Source organism: Asparagus officinalis, chromosome 4 (assembly GCF_001876935.1).
Source record: "Asparagus officinalis chromosome 4, Aspof.V1, whole genome shotgun sequence".
NCBI classification, from domain to species: Eukaryota; Viridiplantae; Streptophyta; class Magnoliopsida; order Asparagales; family Asparagaceae; genus Asparagus; species Asparagus officinalis.
Window position 1 is genome coordinate 65,625,304 of NC_033797.1, and position 22,218 is coordinate 65,647,521.

The following is a 22,218-nucleotide window of genomic DNA, read 5'->3' on the forward strand; positions in this document are numbered from 1 at the left end:
CGGTTGCCACGGGTCCTGCCGATGATAGAGGAGAAAAAGGGAATTGGTTTTATACTTATTTAAGTTAATTAGGGATAGTTTAATTGTTTATAGATTAAGCCAGGTTAAAATTTTGTAAAGAAACGTTCATCTTTCCATAATGGAACTGTGGTATGAAAATTTTGGATTGTGTATAACATGGAGGTAAAATAACATTTATCATGTTTAGAGGGATGCTTAGGTACCTATCATTGGGAGGGTTTGTACATAAAAGACCAGACCTCATTTTTTTTAATTCACATTTCACATAACGATTTGTAGGATTTGTTAGTAAAAGATCATAACAATATGTCTTGCATGTGTTTGAATGTTTTATTGAAGATACTGTGTACAGACACTGTTTCCCAACCTTTCTTTTTCTTATAATTATTGTAAGCACTTTACTTCTGATTTGTTCCTTGTCTTGTATGTTTTTTTTCCTTTTAATTTCTAACGCTTCTTCTGTTTTTTTTTTTTTTTGCTATACCATTTCGTATTTTGGTTTATGATTTATTTATTTTTGAGTATTTTATAATTTTTCTAGTCTATTAGATTTGCTTCCATCAGGTATGTTTATCATTTTGCAATGGTTATCCTTGTCTTTTAACTATTCTCTGCTGTTGCAGATGCATGCAGTTGTGATACTTTATAATTATTATCACCGAAAGCAGTTTCCTAAACTAGAGTTTCTTGGTTTAGAGTCCTTTTTCAAACTCTGCTGCATAGCCAAACCAGGGATATTACATTACCTGAAATATATGCATGGATGTGAAGAGGGTTCTGATAATCTCAACAACCAGTTCTCCATCACTGAGAAGATGGTCATGGATGCTTGTAATATTTGTATAGAATTAGATTCATCAAAAGATAATCCAATCATACAGGGATGGCCAATTTCTAAAGTTGCGGTCTTTCTAGTTGATCCTACAAACAAAAACTGTTTGCTTCAGTTCTGTTCTATTACTCAAGGTGTCTGGTCATTAGTGGAAAAAGCTGTTGAAGCCCACTATGAAAATGGATTCTCACAGAATGAAGCTGATGAGTTCGAAAAAGTACTTGAGCAGCTTGCATTTTCTTCTGTTGAGCAAGAAACAGGTGATTTAATTTTTCTAATATGTTCTTCAAGTGACTTATTTATATTATTCTAGTTTCCTCACCCTGCTGTGCAAATCCCCGCCCCTCAACATCCTGTTACTTCGTTAAGGCTCTTTCATTTCACTTTCCTTCTGAAGTTACCGACAGGAATCTTTCAGGTATATTCACTTGTTTCTTAACCTGGCGAGCTTGATTAGAAGATAGCTGGGATGATTAAATTGTGGGAACCTCTCTGGTCGATTGTTCTATGATCTTGCTTAGATGCTGGTGATTCAATGAACTTATGGTTAGCAGTTTGATTGACCAAACCAGATGTCAAGAAGCTCATTCTGACAACCAGAATGACTGCTAGCGTTTGAGTTGACTATTTTTTCCATTTTTATTAAACATGACATAGTAGAATGACACTAAAAAATCAAACCTACATAATTTTTTAGGATATTTGGCGAATCTAGAGATCTCAATGTGCTGCCCCATTTCTTCACGCTGGAAAGTTTTTCATTGAAAAAGAAGCCAATCAAATGATCAAATTAGAATATAATTTCGAGTCCTCAATTGACTATGATCGACATTAATTATATTTTCTTGTCATTTGCAATTAAATGATGGCTATGAATTCCTATTTGCCCTCTGGTTCTAAGTAATTGTAAATGAAATCAATACCGCACTATTTTTCCGATTTTTTTGCTGAGAGTATTTTTAGGGCTTTCCTTTCCCATGGTACACCATTCTGTCATCCTAAAGTTGTCCTTGCTGATAAGTCCTCATGCTACTTTTTCGTGTTCATAAATCAAACTTTTGAATTGTCTTGTCTACTTTAATTCAAGCATGCCTACACACATGCTTAATACATGATACCCGTTATTCTCGATATATTTGTATGTATGTAGTATGTGTGTTGTGTGTATATATATATATATATATTCTATATATTATATATATATATATTGTATATATATACACACACACACATACATACATACATACATACACACATACATACATACATACATATATATTCTAGAATAACAGTATGTATGAGTGAGGTATTATATATATATATATATATATACCTCTCACGGCATATGATACCGTTATCTCGATATATGTGTGTGTGTATACACACACACATATCGAGAATAACGGGTATCATATGTCCAAGTTGAGTGATCCTCTCATATTCGCTTATTTTCTGAGGCTGGATAGCTTTCTGGTTTGTTATGTGGCTTGACAGCCTGGCCTCAGTCTGTTAGGTGGGAAGGAACTAGCTGCTCTTGTAGGAGTTGGCTTGCCATATCATTTCAAATCTCTCTTATTTCCTTCCTTGATACCCTGTATGCAGTGATGTATCTGAATCTCGGCCAAGGGATGTGGCTTCATTTAATTTTCATTTAATTAATAATGGAAGAATGACCTTACACTTGGCTGAGATTCAAATAAATTACTTTATATGAGAGAACTCCCTCATATGTCAAGGATACCTATTATTCTCTATATGCGTGTAGGTAAATATATTACTTAACTTTACTTATTCCCTGTTTGGTTGGTGCAAACTCCTGATAAATTCTTTTAATGATACTTGAATGAGTCATTACGCACACAATTGTTTGAATTTTCTCTTCATGTGCATACTTGTAATGTGTCAGCTGAAACCTATTAGGTTATGCTTTCTGTAAAATTTCAATGGATGCTTTCTGATGTATTGACTGGTTTTAGGTGCATCTTTAGTCGCATACAATTGGAAATGCACAAGTGAAAAATATAAGAATCGAAGTTAACCCACCACCTCATCTGGGCTCTTGTACCGTGTTCGACACCTCCTGTACCCGTGTCCGACTCCGACACTCCTTGGACACTCCTTGAACATATGCATACATTTATTTAGACATGTACTAAATTATATAATACATGTTTTAGTTTGAAACACTCGTCATATACTTCTTGATATACATCTTGCACTTCACGTTCATTTCCTGCAACTCGCAGGACACAGGTTAGATCTGTTTTAGTCCATATCATTCCAGAAGTATGATTTTAAAAGGACATCTAGGTATTTAGTTGAGAAAACGAGCGCGTTTCCAATTTATAATCTACTTAGTAAAATAAGCATAAAAACATTATACGACTTTCTTACTTTTCCATAACATGTGAAATTGTGATTGAAAACAATATCGATCTCATGTAAACTGTTAATTTCAATATGTATACATGTGTGTATATATAGTCATGTTCCTATATCCTGCCTTCTACAGATTTGTTGTGTCTATACTCATAAGTCATATCTGTACCTATGTAACATAGGGAGTAACAGAATAATTGCCCGCCTATGATCATTTTTATTATTTTATCATTATTCTAATAGGGTTAATTGCAGATAGGTCCCAGTAGTATCGCCAAATCATGGATAGACCTCCGGTATTTCTATCTTGCAGATAGACCCCCTGTATTCTCTAGTCTCAACTATGTTAGTTTCCAGTTGAGATTGGGCTTCATAAACTGAAATATATGACCTACATATACTGATTAATTTGCTACAAACTTGCATAATGATCATTGCATATAATATAACTAATTTAAACCAGAAATGAATGGGGTTGAGAATGAAGGGGTCTATCTACAACAATAGAAGTACAGGGGATCTATCCACAATTAATCCCTGAAGTGGTTTGTTGCTGTGATATTACTAGTCGTTATTGGATCACAAAAACTTTTTAACTTACATATTATAAAAGTTCTTTTTTGCTTATGTTTGTTTCATTGATCATTCTGCAAAACTGATTGAGATTTATATACATTTAAACAGGAATTAGTCGCTCAGATTTAAGCATTCTGGAACGTCATTTGACATATTCATTAAGTCATGAGAAGACAACTTCCAGATTGTATATTATGAAGTATGGAAGAGTATTGAGCGAGGAGCTTCCCGAAGTTGCTATAGAAGATGTGATAACAAGGTTAATGCATGTGTTGTCTTGATATTGTTATTACCACTATAACTTTAGCGTTGCTTCATCCATTTGGTGGGGACTTACACTTGGAAAATATTATCAAATTCTCTTTATCCAATGGGACAATATTTAAAATGAGCTATTGTCAGTTTCACATAAACAAGTTGCAATTTATGCTTTGAAAAGTTACAAGGGCTTGAACTTGATGTTTAAAATTTTTTTCTGGACTTCAGAGCTTCTAATACATCTGCTAATAACTTTATGAGCATTTTTTTCTTTCTTTTGTAGCTTGGAAGGACCATTAGTTAAGAAGGATTTAACTTGCGAAGTAACATCAGTGGTTGAATACTATAACATCTTGCCATATGTTGAAATTATAGCCAGTTGGCTATCCAGGTAATTTATGCCTATATATCTATGTTTACAAGTTAACCTTTAAGTTCTAGGCTGTTGTAATGTAATCTTTTCTTTTATGTCCACTTTTCTCACTGCATAAATTTTCAATGTACAGGGAAGATGCTAATCATGATTCCTTGAATTTGTGGGGACAGCAGGTAATCAAAGAAGGGAAGTGTAGTCTGCAGCCGAATGGAGTAGCTTCAATAGCAGATCACAAGGTTGATATCAAATTTGTTTCAAGTGAATCCAATGCAGACATAGGGAATAGAAAGGAGAGCAAAACGCTAACTATAGAAACTAGCAGAAGTCAACTATCATCAGTAAACGGGTCTCTAGAATCTGCTATTAGGCCAGAAAATATAGCTGGCAGTCCTTGCATTGAGCAAGAAGACCGCATTATCATGAAAGACCAGGCAATGAATGATAAGCCTATGCAGAATGAGCAGGATAATAATGATCTAGACAACGAGAAAAATAATTTGATGGATGGTAATACATATAACAATAGAGTTGATGGGTCATATAGAGTTACTAATTCTTGCAAGGCTGTCGATTTGAAGCATCCTTTGGTGCTGGACAGAATGCCCATGGAAGATGAAGGCATGAATACAAAATCTGATTTAAGCGAGCGCAATGTAAACAACAAAGACAAAAAAATAGTCAAAAGTGAGCGTGTAACTATCAAGAATATCAATGATCTTCCAGCAGATAATAACTCAAGTACTGCAATTAGTAAACCCAAAAAAATATATGACGTTTCTCAAGCGGAGCCAGACAGTCTCACTAAGATAAAAGATCAGGTAAGAAAGGATAAATTGCCCAAAACTGGGCAGTGTGAGGACATTGAAATAAGTGAGAAAAAGCACATAAAAGATGCCAGCACAAGCAATGAAAAATCTGGCAGCACCTGTGTAAAAGATGCAATGACAAGCAAAAGTAATACTTTGAGGCAGAACAGTCTCCAGCAGCCTTCACACTGTGCAGTTACTAGTGGGACAAATGTAACTTCAGATGCCTATATTGATGAGTGCAAGAATGATATCTGTAGTGCATCACCAGTTTCTGTTGGTGGCAATGAAGACAAGGTATCCATCTTGACTTTTATATCGTTCTTTTCCTCCACAAATGTAAACTTTAGTATGGTCGTTTCTTTATACATGATTTTGAGCTCATCAGGGACTAAACTTGTATTTAACTTACATTTTCTAGGTGCTTTAATGAATATTTGGATGATTTTAATTCGTAGGAAAGATAAGTGCAGATCCATATCATGATGTTACATCATATTGGTCCCTTCTTCACGTTGTTTATAAAATATTGTAAGTACCTGCAGTGTAGTTCACAGAGATTTTTAAAAGGTAGCAATTGCTGTTAATTCTTCTATATTTTCTCAACCTTTTTGAAAGTACCCTAGCACTGACCTTGTGCATTCGGTGACACCCATGGATCTAGAAACGGCCTTGTGCATTTGGTGACCATAGATAGACATCTCCAAACGTTTTGAAGATACATATTGTGGGATACATGCGTACACATTTGTACGTGAGAAAATGGGAGGTCAGGTTCCGAAGGAGAAAATTTCCTCTGCTCCTTTAAAATTGCAACTTTCCCATCTCCTGTAACAGCCCAAACAAATAAAAAAAACAATCACACTGTTCCTATGTCGGTGATTTTACCGCCTCACCTATGTTGGTGAAAAATTTACACTGCCTCTCATCAGTATAAAAAGAGGTTGAAAAGAAAACAAAAACCCCCCAAGGAAAAAAAATAGATAGAGGAAAAGAAAAGAAAAGAAAAGAAGAAGAAGATTAGGGAAAAAGTAAAAGAGAGGAATTTCATCAAAATTCAAGACAATCCAAAGGTATGAACTACCCTCTTTGTTGAATTCTTTGATTTCATGGGGTTAAAGTCTCTGATATCTTAAGAAATTGGAAAAAAAGAGAAAAAAAAGAAGAGAACACTTACCATCGCCGGCGAGGAACTCGCCGTTGATCCTTGATGACCGGCGAGCCTCACTGCCGCCGTGGAGGATCCGGAGGCGGCCTGCTCATGTGCAACCGAAAAAAAGAGAAGAGAGGAAGAGAAGAAGAAAACCGAAAGGAAAATAAAGTGAGAAAGTAGGGAAACAGAAGGAAGAGATGAAGAAGAGAGAGAAAGGAGAATTAAAATAAAATAGTAAAATTCTTTTGGGTCCCCTGAAAGTTTTTTAGCTTGTATATATGGGTCCAAATATAAAAATAAATGGAAAATATTCATGAGGATCCTACTGTTCAATAAATTTGCAACTAGGCCCAGAAAATTCAACTTAGTTAGAAATTTAGCTGGGTAAATTGCTGAAATGAGAAAAGAAGCCTACGTATACCATATTTATAGATAATTATTATTTGAATATACATGAATATGATTGATTTTAAGCTCTGCAGTGATTATCCTATAAAACGTACTTGTTCTGAATTAGTCTTATATTATAGGACCTGGTTGATATCCAGGGGATAATATTTTGGGAAAAGTCGTGTCCACTTGAGGTGAGTTCATTTCTCACTAGTATTTTATAATATGAAATTGCATGAGTATGATATTTGATTTATCTGGTGATCAAAAAATAAATAATATGTTATTTTCATGTATATAAAGATTTAACCTATTTCTGTTGTGGTTTATCCTATAATACGATGTTAGCCTCGTACAATATATGAAAAACAAATTTGATTTTTGTGTAAAATATGAAAAATGAATTTGGCTCTCATACAATTTTCAAATAATTATGGGCATTGTTTTATCTGAAAGTTTTTGATGAAGTATTTGGAATGTATTTCAACAGTTTAACGGATTCAAAGATTTTACGTGACTTAGTATCTGATAAAAGAAAAAGTATAAATCCGTAAACTGTTTTAACTGAAGTGAAGAGCTTTACCTTGTCAACTTCATTTGAAAATATCTGTAAATTCTGATATGCAAAGTATTACTCATTGGACATGTGATCTCGATGTTTTCAAACCCTCAAATAGTCCACTATGGATTGTTTCTGCCTGCCATATGGTGAATGTACCTTTATTTGGTCCATCTGTATTGGCCCTTCTGTATTGGCCCTTCTGTATTGGCCCTTCTAAAATTTATTCCGGCCCCTCTGTCTTTGGTCAGTAAACTATGGCAATGTTAGCTACTTAGGTGCATTCGATTCCCGGGAATTATCTGTCATGTGATCTCGTTTTACGCATTCCCTTGCTACTGGGTTATAATTCGTAGCCTTAGCGTGACCTATGATGTGACTTTTACATTCATGAATAACTCATCGAGAATTAAGATTTTGATAATTGACTCTGAAATTGAGAAAATAATAATTATCTGGTTTGTACAAATTAGTCGTTCTTTTCCGTCTTAATGTTTACCTTGATTCAAAAAGGGTTTGATTTCAAGAAACTTCACAGTATATTCAGTTGCACATAAGAAAGAAAATATAATTGTTGCATTCTTTCTTAAAGACGACAATATTATGATATTTGGATCTTATTTTGTTATCTTTGAATTTCTCATGTAAAACTTGTAACTCGTTATTTCTGAGAATTATTCTCATTACTATTTTGTTAGTTATCTAGGAACTCTAGTGGGAAATGTTCTCACTGAGCGCTAGCTCACCCCGTTGTTTTTAAATTTTTTCAGATTCGGCGTAGCTTCCTACTACTGAACTTTTGATTTGAGCTTTTGGCTGAGAGGTGTTATATGGAGAGCCTCTTCTTTTTGATGTTACCTTCAGCATAATTTGTTTTGTTTTGTAAACATGTTTATAACGGTGAGCTTGTGGGCTATAAATACCGATTATATACATATATAGTTGCTCTGACTTCTATCATCAGCAAGTTTATGAATATTTTGTGATAAACTATGTGATATGAAGTGTCAGGCTTGACCCGTGCATAAGACTTATCTCACGCACTGGTCGCTGCTGCCTGCTGTTGCTCACCCCGTATTTTATGAAATTCTGCTGCAGTTGTGGGGCGTGACATCTCCATTCTGTGACCTGAGTATATTAATATCTTCATCCTTTTAAAATGTTTTCCCATTGACCTCACAGTTGCATTTGTTTTATTATTGAAAAGCTCTTCATTTTGCGACCATTTGATGTGTGAGTTGAAGCTGTTCAATGGTCATGTTTTTTCATCCACGTACATTTAGGACATGTGATCACTTTAAACAGTGTGATCTTACATTCTGAGATAGGCAATAGTGGTTCTAGAATGCAGAAGAAATTTCCTTTATAGCTCAAACTTCCAATATCTTGCATAAGTGTGTATACATAGGCATATCACTTCAAAACCAAAATCCTCTTTGATAGGAAGCTTCATAAATAAACATTTCCTTGGAAAGAGAATTTATTGAATTCCACCTACTTTTTATTTAATTCATAAGGGTGCTATATTGATCCCTGCGAGTGAGAATAAATGCTTTAAGTTGGTGTACCTCTCCAAATGCAGTCAAGCATATTCTAGGAAAGTTTGCCTTCATTAACTGTTTAAGTTAGACTCCCAAGTCGAAGTTGAGTCTAAAGACTACTGTTCAAGCTCAATCTGTTTAACTAAGATTTTGGCAAGTTGACTGTAGGTTGGCTAGATTATGTTTCAGCAATTTTTCAGGTTTTTTCCTCACAGTAAATGTCTCTCCTACAATTTTCAGTTTATCTTGATTATTCTTCAAGCACCTAAATCCTTATTTTCATAATCAAGTGCAAGTCATGTTTGATATCAGAGTGGTGTATTCTTACTAAAATAAGCCTTAGTATTAATGGCAGTATGTAAGGGGTAAACCTCTTTATCCTTTTCTAGTAAGGATAAACACATAATTTCTTTCTGTGGGTTGAGTATGGGCTCTCTCTTTTTTAAAAAGGGCATAGGCACCCACGTAGGTGTAGATAGAGGTGGCACCAGGCCATCCTTATTCCAGGGTAAATGTTTTAGCTAGGTATTTCCACATTGAAGAAACAGTATTCACTTTGATCGTGTCAACTTTGGTCGTTGCTGGTTGTCTGGACTTGGAAGCCACTTTCTGGTTTCCCATTGTTTCTCTGCCATTTAGCCAATGTTGCCATCTCGAGGCATTGAGGTATAGGAGACAGGATGAGTTTTTCTTGTTTATACTGGGCCTCCGATTGGAGGAAAATTTTTATTCCCAGATTGATGGATTGCAACCAGATATGCAAGATCAAATCATTGGCTCCTTTATCTGCCATACAAGGGTGGTGAATGGTGATTGTTCTTGCTATATTCCCTATGGGCTATATCCGTATGGTTACCAAAGCATTGCTGCAGGATGATTGACCCAGACCAGATCCCATTATGTTCTATAATGACTCTCTGAACGGGTGATATTTTGGTCCTATATCAGTGATGTGTCATGCACATTTCTAGTAAAAGCTTTAAACTATGTGATGGCAAACTTCGAGCTTACCAATACTTGATCGAGGGGATCTAACGGACGCCGGACGGTCTAATTACAGAAGGGAAGTGTTTATCCATCTGCAAGCTTGTGTCACAGTGTCGGAGCTAGATTAAGGGCAGGTAGGGCAACTGACCTACCTGCAATTGGGAAATTGACTTTAACTTGTCAGTTTGTAAGCATGTCTTTTGTAAAGGATCATACATATGCCTTATCTACCTAGCTATTGATCTGCAAGGCTTCCTCAAAATCTAAAATGCGGAGTTGTAGCTTAGCTATGTGAAAAGACATAGGTGCACTTGATAATGCTGATAATCAACAAAAAATTCAAAACCAAAACTGCGTATACACGAGCATTGAGTGCATTGAAGTTAGAACACGAGATGTTTAATTATGTTATGTAAATTTTGAAGAATCTATATATGATACCAGAAATTTATCATGCACTATAGAAATTTACCATGCATTATGTAATTTATACTTCCAAGAGTATTAAATAGAAAATAAATACATAATAAAAAAAACTTAAAATCGTTTTCTATATGTATATATTATTACTATAATGGAAATTAAACTTTTTAGTATCAAAATATTAGTAAAAATGGAATTATAGGCATGAAATCTTGGAAGTGATATTTTACTGTTCATATTTTTATATGAAAAATAGAAGGTCTTTATGGCTTTATATGGCTACTCAAATCTTTGAACAGTTACATGATTATAAAGAAATATTTCTGATTTTTGAGACTTGGGATTGTGCCACAACTGGAGGAAAATCCTGGCTCTGCCCCTGCATGGTCAGGAAGCTGAGGCAGATGCTAAGCTTGATGGCTTAGGCGATAGGAGCAAGCTAGTTGGAAAAATATTAGTTGAGCAGAAGTAAACACCTGCAGGGATGCACTTGTCAGATTCACCAAACTTTTGTGCAATGCTGAAAGATGATCTGTCTTGTACCTTTCTTTATCAGGATGAGATTTTTTAAATGTGAATAGGTTCTTTCACTAGGGATAAAAGAAAATGGGATCCTCTCTACCATATATGAGTTATATATAACGTGCATACAGTTTTTCGTTGTCATTTCTATTTTGCTGCAAAGCAAAATTTACATTGTGGATTCACCAGGCATGCAGGAGAGACTCAGTTGGATGCATAACGAAGTGCACAGACAAAGATAGAACGTATGTTAGTGGTGCTAATCAAGGTGGATGTTCTTCGGGTGATCTACCACTTGCTCCCGTGCATTTTACGTCCAGTGACCATAGTTCATTTTATCATGTGATGGCATCTAAGGAAAAAGATCTGCTGCAAGCTTGCTTGAGAGTTTTTCAGAAAAAGAGGGATGATCTGGTATGTAGTTTTTGATTTGTTTGTTTAAAAGGAATCCCTCCCTCTTAATTTTTTTCATTTGAATTTATATAGATAAAATCTTTGATCTTCATTCAAATTGCTCAGACCTTTGGTTTTACGCAGTATCAACAAAAACGCTTGATTCAGGATGAGATTGCTCGCTGTGAAATGAACATCCAGAAAAATCTAAGAGGTACTTTCTTTTTGTTTTGGATATTTACTTAGCAAAAAGCAGTGGTAGAATGCAAAGTTTAAGATCTTTTCGCTCTCAGGTTCAAAGTTAAAGATATACCTACCACGGATAGCATTGGCTAGTGAAGATCTTTGATATAACCCCTGAGGGTGAGGTGTAGATAGGGTTGTATGAAAATCTATATTGAACTGTATCATGTCACTACAACTTCATATGTATGGAAATCGATGCAATATGGAAATCGATGCAAAATTAACTATCAATGAAATATAAATAAAATAATGATAGGGCAAAGAGGAGGACTGATCAATGCATTGTGTGAAGTGATTGATCCATCAATGGGCGACATGCACTGCCCAGATGACTCTCAGGCGTATTTTATCACAAACTGCAGGCTTCTCATTCATGGTCAATCTAGATCGAACAGATTTCGACCACTTCCCAAGTGCTAGTTTTACACTCACTACATGTTCTTCTGTCCTCCCAGATCGTGGAACAAGCACTTGGGAGCTTGTGACTCTTTCAACAGTATGTGATTTTACACAACAAATGTTCTTCCTGAACTCTTCATTTTCTCTTACTGATCACTCTCCCTGACTATTGGTCTTACACTTTTGCGATGAAACAACATTCTTTAATGCAATAGCCTGAGAATGATTTAGAACAAACACAATGGTTTTTCCTTGGATAGCACAATGAGGTATTAATCGGACGATAGTAATAAAGTTGCCCAGTACACTAGATCCATGGGACATGGAGAACAGAGAGATTTCCTTGAAGATTTGATCTATATATGTTTTGATATTGCCAAGCAATGGGTCAAGATGACAAAATTTTGATCTAGAGAGTCGAATGAACTATTTAAAGGTTAACACAAGATATTATTTATCAATTTTGAAATTTGAATCTCTTTCTATCCCAATGTCAAGTAGATTATTGGGCTCCCTTGGCCGTGTGATAGCTAAACTTGGCTGTTACCAAAAGGCCATTGTGAGGCCTGCAGAATGTGAATTGAGTTGGTCATCTAAATTCTATTTAATTGGCAACCATTTGAAGTTCATTTCAATCAACCGAAATATGCTTGCCAATTTAATTTAATCCAGCTTCTAGTACAAAGCGAGGACTGTGTAAAGTGAAGGAGGTATGCAAATTACATAGGTTAGACTAGTGCTTTGATATTTGTTGATTTTATTTGAAAGGAGATAGATAAAGAGAGTAGAACTGGAAAAGAGGGGGAAAATCCAGTACTGATCATAAAAAAAATGCAGAATAAAATACACAATGACCCATAACTAAATTCCTCATTTTCTGCTACTAACAGGGACACGTTCCTAGACACTTACTTGACCTGAAAAACAGCAACTAACCTACTGAAAAATAGAGATAACAGCTAGTGCTCCTAAAGACTAGGACCTTCATAAAACAGAACAGAAGACTGAGTAAAACAGCAGCTCTTAAATTTACTAACATTCTCCTCCTGAATTTTGAGCTGCACATACACCCAACTTGTCCCTAAGAGTCTCAAAACGACCGACATGAAATGACTTTGTGAATATGTCTGCAAGTTGATTTTCTGAACTACAATACACCAGCTTCACTTCACCTGATCTCTGCACCTCCCTTAAGAAGTAATACTTAACTTTGAAATGCTTTGTTCTTCCATGAAAGACAGGATTCTGTGAGATGGCCAGAGTGGCCTGATTGTCCACAAAGATCTCTATGTTATCATCTTGATGCACATGCAGATCATCTATCAGCTTCTTCAACCATATTGCTTGATTTGCAGCTGCAATTGCTGCAATGAACTCAGCTTCTGCAGTTGATTGAGCCACCGGCTCTTGCTTCTTTGAACACCAAGAGAAACATCCTGACCCAAATGTAAAGCAATAACCAGAAGTGATTCTCATGTCTTCCACTGATCCAGCCCAATCACTATCAGAATAACCATGCAACTTGAAATCCTGAACTTTGCAGAACTTAATCCCATATGAGATAGTACCCTTCAAGTACCTCAGCACCCTCTTTGCAGCTACCATATGCAACTCACTAGCACAGTTTAGAAATCTGGACAGAACACTTACGGGAAACATGATGTCTGATCTGGTTGCTGTGAGGTACATTAGGCAACCAATTAAGCTCCTATAAAGACCTTCATCTGCAGGGTCAGCTCCATCATTCTTCTCCGGTTTTTCTTTCTTACCCATTGGAGTACTCACACTCTTGCACTCCTCCATACCAAACCTCTTCAAGATCTCCTTCAAGTACTTCCTTTGACATATGAAGATCTCGTTTTGAGCTTGTTTGATCTCCATGCCAAGAAAGTAGGACATTTCACCTAAATCAGTCATTTCAAACACCTTCATCATATTCTGTTTGAACACAGTGATCTGAGCCTCATTTCCTCCTGTTACCAGCAAGTCATCCACATAGAGAGATACAATAATCAAGTCAGAATCCAACTCTTTAACATACAAAGTGGACTCACTTAGGCTCTTCTTAAAGCCTAGACTCAGCAAATGCCCATCCATCTTGCTGTACCATGCTCTGGGTGCTTGCTTTAAGCCATACAGAGCCTTCTTCAGCACATAAACCTTCTCCTCCTGACCTGGTACGATGAATCCTTCTGGTTGTTCAACATAAATCTTTTCCTGCAACTCTCCATTTAGGAATGCATATTTGACATCTAACTGATACACTTTCCAACCCTTTTGAGCAGCTAAGGCAAGAACTAGTCTGATAGTATCTAACCTTGCTACAGATGCAAATGTTTCAGAGAAGTCTACTCCCTAAACTTGTGCATAACCTTTTGCTACTAACCTAGCCTTATGTTTGTTCACTGAGCCATCAGGATTGAGTTTAGTCCGGAAGACCCACTTCAGTCTAATGATTTTCCTGTCTTTAGGCTTCTCCACCAACTCCCAGGTCTGATTTTTTTTTTATCATAGCCAGCTCCTCTTTCATTGCACTCATCCATCTCTGATCATCTTTGGCTTCTTCAAAGCCTGCTGGCTCCAGAACAGCCACATTGCACCTCTGGTATATATCAACTAAAGATCTGGTGCCTCTTACTGGAATGTCATCCACCAGCTCTTCTAATTCCAAGGACATTTTCTCTGGTTCATTCTGAGTGTCATTAGCCCAATTCCACTCTTCAGCTTCCAAGAACTGAACATCTCTACTAGTGATTACCTTTCCATACTTTGGCTGATATATTCTGTAGGCCTTTGACACAAGGCTGTAGCCTACAAATACTCCTGCTTCAGACTTTTTTTCCAGCTTGTCTCTCTTGACCTGTGGAATGTAAGAGTAGCATAGACAGCCAAACACCTTCAAGTTTTTTAGAGTTGGCTTGACACCAAACCATGCTTCAAAGGGTGTCTTCTTCTCCAATGCCCTTGTAGGCAGTCTGTTCAGCAGAAAAACTGCTGTATTTGCTGCTTCTGCCCAAAGTTCCTTTGGCAGATTCTTCTCATGCAACAGACACCTGGTCATCTCCATAACGGTTCTATTTTTCCTCTCACTAACTCCATTTTACTGTGGAGAGTATGGGACAGTGAGTTGATGCTGGATTCCAGCTTCCTCACAAAAAGACTTAAACCTCTGTGAAGTGTATTCTGTGCCATTATCAAATCTAATGACTTGAATCCTACAGCCACTTTGATTCTCAATCCATCTTTTAAACTTCAGAAACACTTCAGCAACTTCTAACTTTCGCTTCATGAAGTAAATCCAGCACATTCTTGTATAGTCATCAATGAAGATAATGAAATACCTGCTGCCACTTAGTGAAGGAGTTGCTTGTGGACCACAGAGATCTGTATGGATCAGCTGCAGCTTCTCTGTAGCTCTCCAAGTTGACTCCTTGAAGGGAAGTCTGGCTTGCTTGCCCATCAAACAAGTTTTGCAGCTTGAGAGTTGCTCCTCCAGGTTTGGTAACCCTTTTGCCATCTCATTTTTTTTTCATGAACTGCAAGCCTTTGTGGTGAAAATGCCCCAATCTTTTGTGCCATATCTCTGAATCATTGGCCTGACATTTGAATGCCACTTGCTCCTTTTCGAGAGGATTCAGAGAAAAACTTTTTTTGCTGCATCTTTATCTTGAACAACTCCTGGCCACTAGAATCAAAGATCAAACATTTTCCTTCTTCAAATGTTACCTTAAATCCCTTTTCTACCAACTGCCCCACACTTAGCAGGTTCTGATCAATCTCAGGAACATACATTACATCAGAAATCAGCTTAATCCCTGCACAACTCTTCATAGCCACAGTCCCTCGACCCTCTACTGCTAAGTATTCTCCATTTCCAATTCTTACCCTTGATTTTATTGACTTATCAAGGTTTCTAAACAGTTTCTCATCACTTGTCATATGGTTTGTACAACCACTATCAACAAGCCAACTGTCACATGGAGTACTAGAAATGAAACAAGAGGCAACAAACAGCTGATCTACCTCTTGCTGGACTACAACATGTGCTTCACCTTGCTGCTGGTCTCCCTTCTCCTTGCAAAACTTCTCAATGTGTCCCATTTTTTAACATCTCCTGCACCTTACATCTGGCCTTCTCCAACATCTAAAATGGGGATGATTCTTTTTACCACAGTGCTTGCATGGAGAATATCTTCCTCCTTTGTTGCCTGCACTGCCTTCTCCTGCAGCAACCTCTGAGTTACTGTCACTTCCCTTCTTCCCTTTCCACTTCTTCTCTTCTCCTTCAGAGCTGTGTTGCACTTTGGCCCTTAGAGCCTCTTGACACTTCCTTTCAGCCTCATCGACCTCCTTTGTTCAGGTGCTTGCAGAGCACTAACCAATTCTGCCAGCTTGATCTGAGACAAGTCCCTGGTATTCTCTAATGAAGCAATGGTTGCCTCATACCTCTCAGGCAAAGAAACAAGGATCTTTTGCACCAACCTATTGTCAGAGAGGTCAGTGCCAAACATTCTTGCCTTGTTTGCAACGTCAATCAACTTGGTTGAATACTCTTTGATTGTCTCAGACTCTTTCATCTGCAATCTCTCAAACTCCCTGACCAAATTCAACACCGTCATGCTCTTGATCTTTTCATCTCCTTGGTACTCTGCTTTGAGGAAGTCCCAGATTGCCTTAGCTGATTCACAAGCCATGATTCTACTGAAAATGGCTGGTGGAATAGCAGCATACAGACATGCTTTGGCCTTGGCTTTTCTAGTTTTCCTCTCCTTGTGATTTTTGATTTGATTCATGGTTGGATTGTCAGGAAGTGCAGCCACCTCATAGTCGTCTTCTACTGCTTTCCAGTAATCACAACCCTCCATGTAGGCTTGCATTTTTACTGCCCAAGCTTGATAGTTCTCCTCATCGAACATTGGTGGAGCCAGGGCAGGAAGACTGCTCGAACTTGCTTCCATGTTCACTCAGCTTCTTTGAATGCACCCTCACCTCTCGATCACTCTCACAAGCTATTTTCGCAGCCCCTTAAGATCAAGGCAGGCTCTGATACCACTGTTGATTTTATTTGAAAGGAGATAGATAAAGAGAGTAGAACTGGAAAAGAGGGGGAAAATCCATACTGATCATAAAAAAAATGCAGAATAAAATACACAATGACCCATAACTAAATTCCTCATTTTCTGCTACTAACAGGGACACGTTCCTAGACACTTACTTGACCTGAAAAACAACAACTAACCTACTGAAAAATAGAGATAACAGCTAGTGCTCCTAAAGACTAGAACCTTCATAAAACAGAACAGAAGACTGAGTAAAACAGCAGCTCTTAAATTTACTAACAATATTCAAGTGAATCAAGGACTTGAAAGTCGAATGCATAGTAAGGAGGGTAATTATAAATATACAATATGATGTTATAATTCATGTATTCATCAAATGGGAATGATAGTCAATCAGGTACATGAGCGTAAGATATATCTTGATTTGACTGCGAGACGTACGATTGAAAAATATATCCAGCAAATGGCCATATAGTCATCTTGTATGTGAGCTTAATATGATCAAGATGGATTTAGCTCATATAGATAAAGATAAAAGAGTGAATATAAAATGGAATTAGACCATATGTGCCAAGATAAATAACTAACTTATTACCTTACATTTGCATTAAAGGTGCTTAATAGAATGACGTTATCTTGATTAGATAAGGGCCATGCTTTTTCAAATTATATGATTATTGAATAGAAAGTTGACAACTATTGATTCCCTCCAACCTCTTCTAGGTATTGCAATTTAATCTTGATTTCTTCCGACCTATTTCCAATGTTCCATGGCTAGATCGATGTAAATAATTTATTAAGCAAAAAACTATCTCCATGGTATTTTTGCATCAAAAGGGATTTGCTAATCATCAAAACTTAAGTGTTGTTAGTCTTGAGACTAATGGTTAGCAGTTACTAATTATTGGACTTGATCACCAGTAAATACCAAGACATGCAATATTGGTCGACTCCAGAACGTTCTTATAGGACCAAGATAACTTTCTGAAAAAAGAAAAGAAATGAATATTGCAATTATCATTTTATTAACATATAAGTAAATCGATCCTCTTTTACTTTGTCCGTAGATTAGTGTGGATTTAGTCAATCTCTATTGTCTTTTGTCAAAAGTTAAACTCAACTATGCCATTTTTATTTAGAAAAATTAGAAATTCACATGGGAAACTTTCACTAGTGACACTTTGATTTGGTTACTTTCTTTCGTAGGAGATGAGAGTTCGACATTGCAAGTTGACTCGGTAATCGAAGCACTTAACAGCTTAAGCTCAAGTCAAGTTCGTATGGGTCTGTCATCTGAAGAGCAGAGACTTTCTCAAAATAGTAAAAGGAGGAAGTTCTCTGAGGCAGTTCTTAGCTCAGTAAATTCATGTCAGGCAAGTGGTATACTTTTTATGGCACTATAGAACAACTCTAGAACACTTTATGAAATTGAAAACCCGCATATTCATCACAATAACTCATGGATTTAAACTCCTGAATGAATATCTTCTGTCACATCTTAAAAACCCGCCTATGCATCACAATTACCCATGGATTTAAACTCCTTTTGTGAATAGTTAGTTTCTTTTTTCTGTTTATCATCATATGACAACTAAATAAACATTAGGTTCCGTGGTTGGATCTGTCTTCTCTTCTTCAACATCATGCATGTTTTTCTTGGCTAAATAAAAACAATTATGATGATCGTCGTCTGCTAGAGGCTCAAATCATGCTTCCTGCTCTTTGACTTTTAGATTTCATTTGTAAAACACGTGAGCACATACACACATGTACATCTGACACATACTACTCAAACGCGCGCACACAGAAGCGCGCGCACGTACAAACATGCCCACGCGCACACAGACATGCAGGCACACACACGCACACTATTTCTTATGTTTATGGGACTTGCAAATCTTGTTGAATATAGTAATAAACTAACAATTCATTTTTATGAATTGATTACTAATAAGTTTCTCATCTCTAGTGTTTAATAGGTTGCCATTTATCCGATAACCCATTTTCAGGTTAAATTGGCTGCATGACAATACTGTAATTGAAATAAGTAGTTAGACACAGATTTCTACTGCCAGTGAGGTTTTCACATGACTAATTGAATATTTTCATGAAAACAGTTAGTAATCCATTTATTTTAACATTTATGTCTTTTTTTTTATCTCTATTGAGTTTTTAATGCATTAATCATAATGAACGGCATGGATCGTCAATATTCAGTCAAACATGTATTTTTAGAGATGTGCGTAACTAGCTTAGTTACACCATGTATTGTAACTAAGTTTAAATTACAAGTAGAAGAGAAAAAAATTATTTTAGTTTTGTAATAAAATAAAATAACAATCATAGTAAAGTTGGGCTTGGCCAACTGTAGGCTAGGGCAATAGTGGACAGGCCCCGCCTCTTTGGATCCGAGTTTAGATCAAAACCCAACCCAGCTTATGAACCACCGAGCCAGACTGGGTCTTGACCCATCCTTGGTTGTGCCGGTTCGCCCATGCTTCTAATCGGTTTATACCCACCCTTAATTTTGCAAGAATTATTCACAAATAAAAATTAAACTCCGGTTAAATTATAGAGCCAAGTGTTTGCTTTATGACAATAGAGATTTTAGCTATGATTATTTTTAAATCCAAGAGTAATTTTAAAATATTATGCACTTTGTCTAAAGAATGTTAAAGTAAATAATAGCAAATGTAGCGTTTTATACAGATGATATATGGACAGCAATATCCTAACGATATTTTTAAAACGTTGTAGAGCGAAGTGTTTGCTTTATGACAATAGAGATTTTAGCTAACTAATGATTATTTTTAAATCCAAGAGTAATTTAAAAATATTATGCACTTTGTCTAAAGATATTAAAGTAAATAACAGCAAATGTAGCTTTTATACAAATGGTAGACGGACAGATCCTTATGGTATTTGCGTTATTTCAATATTAGGGCCCTATTATGCACTTGGTCTAAAGAATGTTAAAGTAAATTACAGCAAATGTAGCGTTTTATACAGATGATATATGGACAGCAATATCCTAACGATATTTTTAAAACGTTGTAGAGCGAAGTGTTTGCTTTATGACAATAGAGATTTTAGCTAACTAATGATTATTTTTAAATCCAAGAGTAATTTAAAAATATTATGCACTTTGTCTAAAGAATATTAAAGTAAATAACAGCAAATGTAGCTTTTATACAAATGGTAGACGGACAGATCCTTATGGTATTTGCGTTATTTCAATATTAGGGCCCTATTATGCACTTGGTCTAAAGAATGTTAAAGTAAATTACAGCAAATGTAGCGTTTTATACAGATGATATATGGACAGCAATATCCTAACGATATTTTTAAAACGTTGTAGAGCGAAGTGTTTGCTTTATGACAATAGAGATTTTAGCTAACTAATGATTATTTTTAAATCCAAGAGTAATTTAAAAATATTATGCACTTTGTCTAAAGAATATTAAAGTAAATAACAACAAATGTAGCTTTTATACAAATGGTAGATGGACAGATCCTTATGGTATTTGCGTTATTTCAATATTAGGGCCCTGAATCATTAAAATTTCTCTCAGGTTGCGTGTAAATTTTTTTTTAAATTAGTCCCTCCGTTACAAAATCCATCTTATCTGCTAGCCCACCATCGTTGGTGCTCTAAAAATCTGTCCCATGTGCTGATACAGTGGCCTTGAACATTCCTGCCGAAAGGCACAAGCGCAAAGTTTAGTTGGAGCAAGGCATTTCGGAAACTAAATTGGTTTGATCGGTCTAGTGGTTTGATAAAAACACTATTGTGCAAAGAAGGATGGACCATATGATTGTTTCATGAAATGAGGTGGGTTACTGCAAACACATTATACAAAGAAAAAACACCAAGAATTGCCAGTGCTCTCACAGTCTGCAAGTGATGGAAATACAGTATATATGTATATATGGGACAACTCACTTCTTCAGTAGGAGTTGATAGATGAAAAATAAGATGGTATTAGGCTCTTTTTATATAGAAGAGAGAACAATGAACCCAGAGTTTTATGAATCCAATAGTTCAAATGAAAGTAATTTTATGCAGTCAAAACAAGAAAAGAAATAAGCAGACTATAAACGAAATCATGCAAGCGATCTGTACATAGGAACATATGAATTCTGCTGAACAAAATGAAAATGGTTACATAATTTTTATGACCTTATTCATCTTATCCTTAAGCATCACCTTATACATATAGAAATGCTGAGTTTTTCTGTACTTAATCTGCAGGAACTGGATGATATATGCCACGAGAATGGCTGGATATTACCCAGATATACTGTATTTCCATCACTTGCAGGCTGTGAGAGCACTGGTAATTCTTGTTGTTTTTTCATTGTATAATGTGTATATATTAACCAACCTCGTTTCATGAAACAATCGTATGGTCCATCCTTATTTGCAACAGTGTTTTTACCAAACCACTAGACTAACACTTGCAAAAAATGGCAATATTATCTTCAAACCAATTTAGTTTCCGAAATGCCTTGCTCTAACTAAACTTTGGACTCGTGCCTTTTCCGCAGGAATGTTCAAGGCTACTGTGTCAGTACATGGGACAGATTTTGAGTTTGCCGACGATGGTGATCTGAAAAGTAGCCCGCATGAAGCTCGGGAATCTGCAGCTACCCAAATGCTGAATACCCTACAAACACTGCAGGCGAGGATTAAAAAACAGTGATAACTATGTTAATGTGCTTTTGTAAATATGAAACTTGAGGTGCTCATTGCTAGGAGCGCAGTGGAATTTCATCCTTCAATACATATATGTTTAACTCACTAACCTCTGGACTTCAGAAAAAGGCAGAGGGGGATTATATTACTTTATGCTGTTACACATCCCTAGTTCACGGTGTTTATTGATCCATAGCTTACTCATGGAATCAGGGATCTTGCTGAGTCTCTGCATAGTCATAGAGTTTGACTCTATAAAGATTACTAATTGAATATTGCTTTGAACACGTTTCGGTTGTGACGAGGCAGAGTGTTTAAAAATACGAGATCGATGATTTAGCATGGAGACGCTTGTTGTCAGTTACTTGGGTAATTCGCTAATTGATGTCTAGCAGTGATTTGTTTGGTGGATAATAGTTTGCGCAAACGTAAAGTTTGGTGCATTTGCCGTAGACACTGGAAGGTGCGCCCGAGTTGATGATTAAAATCCTTATCCGGTACGCATTATTTTACAGCTATATTTTCTACAAAGATGTAGGATGGGATGCCCTGAGATTGCCTCTGAAGTATGATGAAGTCCATTACATGACAGTTCGAAGGG

General features: G+C 36.4%; 1 protein-coding gene across 2 annotated transcripts in view; it reads left to right on the forward strand.

Annotated features, from left to right (window-relative positions):
• Nucleotides 1–21,981, forward strand: part of LOC109837607 — a 23,403-nt gene extending 1,422 nt beyond the window's left edge. Inside the window, exons 2-10 of one of the 2 annotated variants that reach the window (XM_020405923.1) lie at nt 645–1,113; nt 3,917–4,067; nt 4,350–4,457; nt 4,573–5,545; nt 11,013–11,237; nt 11,361–11,430; nt 18,128–18,294; nt 21,174–21,258; nt 21,470–21,981. In XM_020405923.1, the coding sequence (XP_020261512.1) occupies nt 645–1,113; nt 3,917–4,067; nt 4,350–4,457; nt 4,573–5,545; nt 11,013–11,237; nt 11,361–11,430; nt 18,128–18,294; nt 21,174–21,258; nt 21,470–21,624 (2,403 nt within the window). In that variant the 3' untranslated portion in view covers nt 21,625–21,981. The remainder of the gene's footprint in view (nt 1–644; nt 1,114–3,916; nt 4,068–4,349; nt 4,458–4,572; nt 5,546–11,012; nt 11,238–11,360; nt 11,431–18,127; nt 18,295–21,173; nt 21,259–21,469) is intronic. The other variant, XM_020405924.1, reaches the window with a different exon arrangement.